At 32.8% G+C, this 11,583-nt stretch overlaps 2 protein-coding genes across 5 annotated transcripts in view; one reads left to right on the top strand and one right to left on the bottom strand.

Annotated features, from left to right (window-relative positions):
• LOC110039416 overlaps positions 1–172 on the bottom strand; it is a 690-nt gene extending 518 nt beyond the window's left edge. Inside the window, exon 1 of the mRNA XM_020744470.1 lies at positions 7–172. Coding sequence (XP_020600129.1) covers positions 7–104 — 98 coding nt within the window. The 5' untranslated portion in view covers positions 105–172. The remainder of the gene's footprint in view (positions 1–6) is intronic.
• A 623-nt stretch (positions 173–795) lies between these two features.
• Positions 796–3,485, top strand: LOC110039589. 4 transcript variants are annotated; one of them, XR_002295542.1, is made up of 4 exons: positions 796–974; positions 1,458–1,948; positions 2,366–2,708; positions 3,198–3,485. XR_002295542.1 is itself a non-coding variant. In XM_020744713.1 (3 exons), the coding sequence occupies exons 2-3, from the start codon at positions 1,522–1,524 to the stop codon at positions 2,410–2,412; spliced, it is 474 nt and encodes a 157-aa protein (XP_020600372.1). In that variant the 5' UTR covers positions 796–974; positions 1,458–1,521; the 3' UTR covers positions 2,413–3,023. The 4 variants fall into 4 exon arrangements, 2 of the variants coding, with proteins under 2 accessions (XP_020600372.1, XP_020600373.1); XR_002295541.1 differs by lacking the exon at positions 3,198–3,485 and adding an exon at positions 3,083–3,176; XM_020744713.1 differs by lacking the exon at positions 3,198–3,485 and having other exon boundaries at positions 2,366–3,023.
• The last annotated feature ends 8,098 nt before the right edge of the window (positions 3,486–11,583 follow it).

The raw sequence follows: 11,583 nt of genomic DNA on the forward strand, positions 1-11,583 counted from the left end.
ATGGTGGGGTGACGGAAGATGTAGAGGAAAAGCCATAGGTGATAGCCGACCATTATTATCAGGCCTAGAGGGACGAGAATGTAATCCATCTCTGGCCTCGCCATGAGAATCCAACGAGAGCTGCAGAAGAGATCAGAGAGATGTTTAGGAGGAGGAAGGGGATCGAATATAGTTTGTTGGAGCGATTAATGGATTGAATATCTCTAGATTTTTTAAATTTAATCATGACATTGATATGAGGCTCACATAAATCAAATATGAAATGTTAGTTTAAAAAAAAAAAATTCAATTTTTAATTGAAAAAATATTAAATTATCCCGTGAGTTCAAGGCGAGGCTTTGTGGATCACGTGAACAGAAACAGTATGGAGTAAAGTAGGTTGGAATTAGTACTGCCTTTCTGAGTTACGAGGAAAAAGGGGGCATTTACATACATTCCAGCTAATTTAGATTGACTAATTTCGAAATTTAGCGTCCATTAATGATTGAATACAATCAATAAATAATTTACAAGAATTAGTTGGGTCTATTGAAAATAAAACTAAGCCTCTTCGTTGACTTCGCAACATATATCGCTCCACACATCGAACGGCACAGGCCGACATTAAAATTTATCACGTGCACCCGCATGACTAACGGTGAAGTTGTCAATTCATCATTTGTGCCACGTGTAAGATGCTGTTTGCTGTTTTCTAAGAACAGCCGATCACATTTTATGATCGAAATGAACCAGCATTTCATTTTCATTTTATTTGCATTTCCAGGAGACGCACCACGCCTATAAATGCCGGGATTCTTCCATCAACGAGCTTGTTTGGCCTCACGGGCTTGCAGGGTGGAATTCAGGCCAGAGAAAGCCGGAGCGTGCTCGATGAGGGGTTGAAAGATCCCTTTCTTTCCCTAAATTTTTTCTCTTATTTGGAATTTGGCTCCTTTATTCGGTCCCGTGGCTCTCCATCGGCTGCTGAACGTCGGGTAATTTCCTCGTCTTCCGTTTTCTCTTTCTGGTCTAGGGTTTCATGCAAATTAAAGCAGTTCGTGTTTGCTTTGCTATATGAAATTGTTTATCTTCAGTTTCTGATCCGTTATTTGGACCTGATTCGCCTTACCTTGTTTTTGCTGCGGCAAAATTTAGTAGATTGAGGTTCTTGGTATATATTCCCACTCTGTACTGCAATTTTGAGGTTACTTGATTTCGTCTAATAGTTACTGTTTTGCGAGATATTATTGCAGTTTTGATTTCCTGCTGTTTATAATCCATTCTTATCTCCCCTCTTGATCCTCAAATCTCACTTTCCTTGGATCCTTTAGTGGATTTTCTGTTCATGTTCGTATTTTGCTCTTGCCGTTTTTATGCACTGATATTCAACCAATCATTTTCATTTTTTTTAGTTGTGTTGAAAACGTTGTGCCAGGCAACCTTCTTTCATGCTTATCATGTTCTTTCTCCAACTGCAGCATTGAGGGCTTGATCCAATAGCACACATTACAGAAGTCTCAAATATCAATCCAGGCTGAAGCTATGGAGGTATATGGCAAATCCATGATTGCTGAGCCAAGCAATGTGATTTTTTTGTCCAGTATTGTCAACCGAGAGGGTACAATTCCCAGTCACAAATGTGACTGGAGATGCCAAAATGAACACTTGTTTGGAAATATGTATCGCTGCAAACTGACTGGAATTACCCATATTTGTGATAGAAATTGTAACCAGAGGATTCTATATGATAACCATAGTTCACTCTGCAGAGTTAGTCGGCAGCTTTTCCCTCTTTCACCAGCTGAGGAGCAGGCCGTGAGAGGTGTTCGGAGGAAGCTCGAAGTCGAGAACTCTGATGGCTGCATTTTTAAGCGAAAACGTGACGCCCCGCTGCATCCTTCTTCTTTCGAGAGATCCTTTTGTTCGGTTAACCCAATCTGCAGTCAAGTTGGAGATGGAATGGACATGAGTTAGTTCTCATGTTTCTATCTCCACTTCTTTCTTTATTTTCATTTTCATCTTCATCCTCTGCTTCTCCTCTTTGATGAGGAAGAACCCAGTACCATCATTCAAAAATTTAGTGAGTCTGATAGAGAAATTGGGTTATGTTCCTCCAATATGCTGTAGGAGTTCTTAAAAACTTTTCCTTTAAAGCACTTTTATTTGAAATGGAATGATGTAACTTCTTAATATGTGACAAACTTATGTTACCATTTCATGAACAATACTAGATTTGGCTTTCTTTTGCTTCAAACATTCACTTTTTATTATTTTAATTTTATAATTGCACTCGAAATTATTTTGTAATATTATATTTACTTCTGACCTTTACTGTCCTTATATACTTTCTTAACCTTAGTTGAAATGACATTACACAACTTTGCAGGTTGGTACTTGACAAGATCATTATCTGATATTTGGAACTATCAATGATATTTTTCTCATGGCAGGGTTGATTATGAATTACTTGTTTCATATTTATTTGCTCCCTTTGATAACTTGTTCTGAACTTGAATGTTATTTTGCAGGATTTTTTCAGGGATGGCATATAAGGAGAGAACTAACAATTGTTTAGCACTTTATTATAATGCAGTGCTAATGATATATTATTTTGCATTTTATAGGAAAGGAGCAAAATTTATCATAGATTACAAAATTTCTGCATGAAGCTGAAAAGAGCTTTGCGGCTGCATTGGAGGACATATTCAAGGAGTCATTCTCAAGTGGGGGTGAGAGACAAAAAACTTCATTCTGTTACCATTTTGATGGTTCTAATGCACTTCTGAAGCAGCTGGAAGTGGCCATCAAGCATCTCTGATGGAGCTGCAAAACATTGAACTCCTCATTTTCTCTGAAGGATGTTTTTGGAATGCTTTTTTCTTATTATTTTTTTTATAAATTGTCGTCAAAATTTTCTTATGGCATTGGTGTCTTTACTGTACATAATATGTGATTGTAGTTTCTGATTTTGTCACACCCAAAAAGATTGTAAATGATAATTTGAAGTTATTTTCTTAGGAGCAATAAATATTAAGAGCGTGTAATATTTTTTTTTCTTCTTTTAACCATTATTGAGCCATTGACTTGTAGCTGATTTGTGCAGCTGAAATTGAATTTTTATTCGATCAATTATGTTCGCCAGTGCTTCTATAAAGAGCATAGTATTTATTTGGTTTGGAGGCTGTTCTTATTTTAGAGGTGCAATTACCTTCTCTCAGGATTGCTCTAGCAAACAAAATCACCACAAAAGAGAGCGTCAAACTTTGACTCGAAGAATTGGAAAGTCTCGAAGAAAAGTAACTGTCTGTGCAGTAAAACGTGGAACTCCATCAGGCCAGGATGATGCAGTCCCATGATAAATTTGTCCGTCCAAGGGCGTTCAAAGTTGGTGGTGGTCTAGTTCTCGTTCTCAGGAGACCCATTCTTGCACAACTCAAGATTGGATGTAGTTGGTTTTGTCTGGTGGCCAATTCATGTTGACTATTTACTTAATCTTCACCTATTTAAATCCTTTTATTTGTAAAATTATCATTTAAATCTACAAATTCAAAATTAATTTATTTTGTTTCTATTAAATTATTAGTGATTGGTTGGTGCAAGTACATGAATTTATTAATTTATTCGTGAACATGTTGTTGATAGTTAATTTTATAAATTTATTAGAGATTTGTGGAATTGAATGCCTTGAAGTGGGAAATTTAAAGATGCCAAAATTAAATTTCTAAAAATATTAATTGAAGTATGAAATGATTTTTTTTGGGCCTTTACATGCATATTACCCAAAACTTCTATTTTTACTTATCTTACACCTAAATTTTCATAATTAAAAACATCATATGAAATTAACACTTATTATGACTTTTTAATAGTTAAATGCTTTTGATATGTATGTCAAGTTTAATTAGGTTTTTTTAATTAAATAATAATAATAATATAAATCATTCGGTTTCAACTGCTTTTAACAAATTATAATATGTGGAATGATGGTAGGTATTGGGGTTAGCAGTGGCAAGCAAGAAAGCTTCACAGGGGTTATAAGTAAAAATGTCATTAATGAAATTTTATGGCTATAACTATGAAATAAAATAATTTGTTGGCCAACCACAGTAGACTTTGTTGGCGATATTGAAATTAGATGGTTATATAATTTGTAAAAAAAAAAAAGATTTTGAATAAGTTGATGTTGACTCGATTGAAATTGCTCACATATAAAATGTAAATATTTGTTGTGTTCATAAATTCGAGGCGTTATAGTGATATATTAATGTCTTAATGTTGTACGAAGATCCAACAGACACACAACTAATAAGAACTCGGCAGAAAAAAAGGAAGAAATTTTTATATGAAAAACTTAAAATGATAAAAATTCTGAGGCCCGACTCAATTGAAAAGATTTCAATATGTTGATGTAGGTTACAAAATTTTATAGGCCATTGACTAGCAAGAAATAATATTGCACAAGCGGTATGTGACTTTCCCGGAAGAAAAGCAGACAGTATGGGTCAAATGCTAGAACATCAACTCTCAGTGTATTCGTTCGTGGCGACAGGACGGCGGTGGTCGAGAAGTGGCAATAGTGGTATGATGGTTTGTTGAAGCAAAAGTGTACTTTCTTTATTCAATATTCCTCTCTCTCTCTCTCTCTCTCTCTCTACACACACACACACACACACACACACACGTATACATATTGATATTTTTGAATAGGAAAAAAAAATTGACATATTTTCTACTTTTTGTTCCTCTCTGAACCCTCCTTAGAGGCAGTCCTTATAATAAAATTTTTAACTAATGATAATAAAATGTGCTACTTTAAAAATATTTATTTGCATCATATCAAAAGCACAATAAAATTATTATCTATGTGCCATGCTACCGACTAAACATCAATGATTTCGTAGTTATCATTCCTTCAATGTCTTATTACTAACCGTTTTTGGCACCAAGTAAGATTATTGTTTGTCATTGATAGGGATTCCTTTGTTATATTCTAATGACTAGCTAAAATTTAAAAAATATATAATTTCACATGCTACATCAATAATTTGGTAGTTATCATTCCTTCAATGTCTTATTACTAACCGTTTTTGGCACCAAGTAAGATTATTGTTTGTCATTGATAGGGATTCCTTTGTATATTCTAATGACTAGCTAAAATTTAAAAAATATATAATTTCATTTTTAACTACTATTAAATAATCATAAAAACTAAAAATGGATGTGTGTAAAATAGTAAGAATTAAAAAAAAAAATCGCAAGGCAAAAAGACCAAATTCATTTACAGTTTTACATCTTCATTAGGCAAACATCCTTGAGAATTTTACTAAAACCTTCTCAAGCAATTCATAATGAATAATTGAGTTTGATTAATTATTCGAGTTTAAGCTTAAGTCTGAACTTAATTCTACGAATTGGAATTAGCTCACACGAGTGCTTATTTATTATTAAAGGGTGAAAATTTTTATGATTTGAATAACTTCTGTGAATGACAACAAAAACGAATATTTAGAAGAGAGACAATACTAAATTATTAACATAAAATAGTAAAGTTTAATTTTAGTTAATTTTAATAATTTTTACTTAAAATTTTAAATTTTAATTCATTTTAAGTGCATTTTAAATTAAGATTTTTTTCTTAAAGAGCCTGCTCATGAGCTAGGCAAGCATAAATTTGATTTGTTAGCTCATCAAGTTCAGCTTATGAGCCATTTTTCTAGCTCAGCTTGAGCTAGCTTGACACTTACACCTCTAAAAGGATGAAATGAATGCATATATTATATCATTGGGTTTTTAGCATAATTAAATTTTACTTTTTTAAATATTTTATTAATTTAAAGAAAAACACAAGTAAAGGAGACAAGATCAAATGTACATTTAATTTCATATGGAGAATTAGTAAATATTTAATTTTTAAGAGAATTATTGTATATCAAGAATCGTGAATTTTTGTCTAGATGAAGAGGCCCGTTCCGCCACACGACTTTTGAAGCAGCTCCACCGTATGAAGCCTAAATGTCAACATGACAAGGCAAAAAAAAAAGTTTCCAAAAGCAATAGACATATGTCAACTCTGTGATTAATCTCCTACTTCCCTATTTATCTCAACGTACACATGACACCTCTATAATTTGATGGCTAAAATAAGAAGTTCACGCTCGTTTATGTCTTAATATTCATATTAGTCATCTCAATATGATCACGACATGTTCATCATTGTCCCCAACTTAAAAAAAAAAACCAACTTAAAAAAAAAAAAAAAAAGTTCATATGAAGTGCCCTCATGAGGCTTACGGTTTATGTGATCTTCCTTTGAATCTTTTTTATTCAATAATGTCTCAAAATAGAAGACATAATTTGACTAATTTCACCTTATCTGTCTTCTTTCTTTTGTTTAGGGTTATGACCTCTATAAAAATTATAATTTTAGTTGATGATAATTAAAATGTGCCGCTTTAAATAAATTTACATGCATCATTTGAAAATCATAGTAAAATCATTTTCTTTGTTGTGTGCTACAAACTCATAAGCTTGAAAACTTAATACTAAGGCTCTCTTTGAGGCCACTTTTTACAAGTGGCGAGGCCCCAGACCGTAAACTTTTCTTGTTTGGTTCTCAGCTTCGCGGCCGAAGGAAGTTAAAGCGAGCGGAAAGCCAGCCGCGGAATCGACCCCGCGGCCCAGCTTTCGCTTCCCGCGTTCATGAAGAACGTTCGATAATACCCCCTGCCCTCTTCCACCTTCCGAAAAAGTAAAGAGTAGATCGCAGTATACAGAGCCGAAGCCCCTTCCTTGCCTTCGAAGATGAAGAATGTCGAGGGTTCGTTCACGAAGAACTTGGTTTTGGATGAAACCGGGAGAAGAAAAGGGAGTCGAGAATACGACAAGGAAGAGGAAACGTCTGAAGAAGCTGAGGCTGAGCTTTGTTGAGAAATCAAAGTCAAAAATGAGATTTGTTTGATCTCGATCACAAATGGATTGTATTTTTGGTATCGTTTCTCATTCCCTCAGTTCATTTATGTTATTTATATATTTTTGCTTCAGGATACATATAAGTGCTGAGATGAATGGGTAGTAATTGTTATGTTCTTCCTCTAAATGGAATTATTAATTGATCCACAAGAGCACTTTTTTGAAATATTCTTTCATGTTAGCTAAATTGCTTCCGAAATTTTGAGCTTTGCTTATTATGCTACTGTAATTGAAGCTTAGACAGCAAAATTTTGAAACATGTACTCTTAATCAATGGGAATAGCTGATTATAAGGTGTAAGGGCAGGTAGGAGCATTCGACTTATATTATTCTTTGATGAAATACTAACTTTCTATTATTTTGGCTTTGTGTGATTCCTCACTACTTTGGCCTTCTAATTAATGATGGTAATTCATCATCAAACTTAAGATAGTTGACGCTAAAGATGATTTTATATTTTGCGGCGGCTCTAGGTATCTTTGGTGGATGGTGAATTTGCCCTCCTTGGGTTCTTAAGGAGTTGTTGTCTCATGGTGAACTTGAAATATGCTTACACGGATAGAATAAAATGTTGGGAAATTTATATACGTAGCACACAATTCTTATATATTTACATATCTCATGCTAAACTTTCATCTTTACATGCATAGCCCATTAGTCCCTTAAACCAATGCATGAAAATGTATATTTCAAATTTAAAAAGTGGTAATATTCATAAGAATTAAGTGGAATGTATGTAAATGTTCTTAAAATTTAATGATCTCCTAAGTGGAGGTCATGATTGTCTAGTTCAAAGAATTTCAGAAGGCAACAAGAGTTATACAGGCTTTGTGCTCTGAGGCTAAGGTGTGTCTCTCTCTTATTCATTTCAGGATGGAGAGAATCTATTATTGCATTGCATTTTTTAGTTATATTTATCTTAGTTAGCAGTACATGCATTTGTTCCTCACCGGACTGATTGAGATATTACAACTATAGCCAAATTTATAAATGCTGTTTGACTCTATAGAATTCAGTGACATGTTTGCATATCTTCCTTTGTTTTATTTTTAGATTCCTGCTCTTGTGCTTCATTGAAAGAAGTAATGCGGAATAAGCTTTTTACCTTGAGCTTAAGGACGTATAACATCTGAATGCTTGTGCTTCATATTTTTAGATTCTTGCTCTTGTGCTTCATCAAATTGCTTGGTCTAGTGTAGATCAATTTGCAGGACAATTTGATCCACTTCAGCATTAAACTTGATGTAATTCATCTTCCTGCAGGTGCTTAAGTACTGCAGATTCTTAATTACCATTTGCCATATGTTTTACTTTAAGTGGAGCGGGAAGATGGGATTTTTGAAGGTCTTCGTACTGTGATATCTGATTTGCTTTCCCAGCTATCTCTAATTGTTGTTGCACTTTTTCATGTCTTTTTGTCGCCAACAGAGGCCTTGGGTATCCAAAACGCCTGATGATCTAATTATTTGTTATTCATTCTTCAACAGTTCTCTTTTTAATAACTGCTCTTGGAAGGTGATGGTAGAAGCTTTCTTTACTTCTGAGTTTGTAGCATTATTGACTTGCTTTACCCCATTATTCAACTTGAGAAGCTTTCACATAAACTGTATTTTATGTATTATTTGGTCCTCTTGGGAAATTGACGATGGTTAGAACTTCGTTTTGCATTTCTATATAATCTTCCAATATCAGTAATTCAGAGAGAGTATTTCTTTCTTTTATTTACTTTATACTTTCTTCTGTCCTGAATTTTGAAAGCATCAAAAGCTTTATTCAGCAACATTATTAAAATAACGTTAAGTTGTATGAGGTGTTAGATTTTGATGAATGGGTATGAATCCAATGGAGGATGTGGTACCGAATATTTAGGCATTAGTAACTAGTTTTCGCGCCTGTTAGAATATTGGAGTAAATTTTTATATCAGTCATTAAGCTCTTAAATATATACCACCCAATTCCTTTGTATTTATATATCAGGTGTTAGATTTGTAAATTCATAGCAATTGAGTGGTATGTATCTAAAAATTTCTTAATAGTTTTAGATTTTTTTTTGCACTCTTGATACTCACTGTGAGGTGAGGTGTGTATCTGTAATTATATATTATTTTTAAGTGATTTCTTGCCTTAATAGTATTAAATTTAGTCCTCATTTATTTTGGCACCAGATTAGACAATTATGATATTTTGGCACCTCATGTATTCACGGCTCCAATTCATTGCCTTGCCTGCAACCGCCACGAATAAGTTCGCTACAACTGACACGAATATGTTCGTTGATAGCTTGATTCCTTCAATTCTTTTAAGAAAATAATGAAGATGTGCAAACATATCACTCAGTACCATCATATATATTTTATATGATATGAAAGCTTTTAGTGGTATGAATGTAAAAAAAAATAAAAAAAGAAAAGTTTAGGTGTTAGATATGTAAATATATTTGATTTAATTTTATTGATTTATTTTATTAAATAATAATGATTAATTCCTATATTTTCAAATTAATCATATAAATTATTTCGTAACCTCCTTAACTATATTTTCAAAGTTATTAGATAAAATTATATACTATTATTTAATGATTAATTAGTTATTTTATAAACATATTTTTAAAATTTAAATTTTTTGATAAAAATATAAATATTGTAAATTAAAAAAAATAATTAATTTTTAATTAATGTTAATTTATTGTTTCAGAAAATAATTTGTTTAATATTAAAAATATTTTATCTTCTGTTATATATATAAACATTATATATGGACATGATTTTTGTTTTTCCAAAAACAACTGTCCGCCCCACAACTGTTTTCACAAAGCTGCAACAAACAGACAGCCAGCTTCCCTACAACATCTTCCACGAAGCTGCGCCAAACAGAGCCTAAATATCATTTGTTGGCACCAAATAAGTTATAACCAACAATATCAAGCATTTAGTTTTTTTTTCAATGTGGATTCATTTGTCATATGCTAATAGCATTTTTTTCTTAAAATAAAGTTAATTTGTTGAAGTTTAACAACAACAATAAATGTTTACTTGAAAAGATAATCTATAATTGTAATTCATTTCAGTCCTTGTACAAAAAATCTAACAATTAGGATAAGTAAAGAGCAAATCAAAAAGTAATATAGAGCAATTATGATATAAAAGATATTCGATTTTAAATTCATCTTGTAATTAGGCAATTGTTATGTTAAAACATAGAAATAAAATATATTGCATATATGAAAATTATACTCGTATTTTTTTACAAAACATTTAAGTTGAATCTGGGATGTAATGATGAACAACTATCATGATTTCAGCTGTTACAAATTCAAGAAGGATCTAAAACAAATACTATATAAATATACACATTTTTTTGTGATCGGAGATCATTGTCATAAATTATTTTTGACGAGTCTCTTAATGACCAACATTACAACAAGAGAAACAATCGAAAAAAGATTACAATCATAAATTATTCGTGACAAGTCATTTGGTGATTAGCATTGTGATAATAGAATCAATCACATTGCTAATATGCGATGGGGAGGTCAATGCCTTTGCACGGCTTTTTGGTGATGGCTAATTCAAATGCTTGTTTGTTTCACCATAGTCTGATGGGATCAGACAAGGATCACTCATTATGTCGTCATGGCTGGGTGGGCCTTTGTCCTTGGGTCGGGCGGCATGCACTCAGTCGGCCTTCAACTCTATAGTTAAGGAGGCTGTATCTAGTCAAGAAGGCGAGCCCTTTGGTCTTCCATTCGTGGTCTCTTCCTTGTTGTATTTTTTTTATTATTATTTTAGACTATTTAATCTCCTCGAGATTCATGTTGGTTCATTTTCGTTGTAAAAAAAATAAATTATTTTTTAAGATTTTGCCAAATTAACTTGGAGTGCTCATTTGAAATATGGGCACAATTTTTTGAAATTTTATTTTTTTCAACTTTAATTTTTTATATCTATTTATTAATTAATTAAATTTTTGTTAGTTGAAATAAAATTCTAATTAATCATTATTTTTAGTTTAATAATTAAATAATATCAACTCTATTTAATCAATTTAAATTACAGAATATATTAATTAGTTTGAATTATGATTTTTCTTAACTAATTAATATTTGTAATGTTAAAAAACTAAAATAGTACCTTAATTTGCAATATAGGAGGAAACCACGGTGTAAGTCCATTGCCCACCCTAGATCGATTGCAGCGATCCTTCCTCTTGACTCTCTTCTCTTCCTCCTTTCCACCGTCTCTCCTCCTCTTAATCTTGACCTGCGCCATGGCAGACTGGTTTGCTTGACTGGACAAGCTCATCCTCTTTTCCACCGTCACAAACTATATTAAGTTGTTTGAATTTATATTTTTTTAGTTAAATAGTATCAGTAATTTAAAAGCCTGCTCTTTAATTTATTACACAATTGAAACCACATCTTAACTTACCCACATACTTGAACGCCATCCCTTCCATCCTCCGCCACACATCCATTATAGCAATCTTCAACTACAGTCATGGCTCTCCGTCAATGAGAGTCAACAGGAAACCACGGTGGAAATCACACCTTCTTTATCTTAATAATCGGACGCCCGCCAGACATACTTCCGTCCTCTCGACTCTCTTCTTCTCTTCCTCTCTTCCACCGTCTCTCCT

The sequence above is a fragment of the Phalaenopsis equestris genome, unplaced genomic scaffold (assembly GCF_001263595.1).
Source record: "Phalaenopsis equestris unplaced genomic scaffold, ASM126359v1 Scaffold000002, whole genome shotgun sequence".
Taxonomy (NCBI): domain Eukaryota; kingdom Viridiplantae; phylum Streptophyta; class Magnoliopsida; order Asparagales; family Orchidaceae; genus Phalaenopsis; species Phalaenopsis equestris.

Coding starts and splice junctions, on each gene's coding strand:
- LOC110039589 (XM_020744713.1), top strand. CDS start 1,522: ATGGAGGTATATGGCAAATCCATGATTGCTGAGCCAAGCAATGTGATT. Junction 1,949..2,365: donor TGGAGATGGAATGGACATGA/GTTAGTTCTCAT, acceptor ACAACTTTGCAG/GTTGGTACTTGACAAGATCA.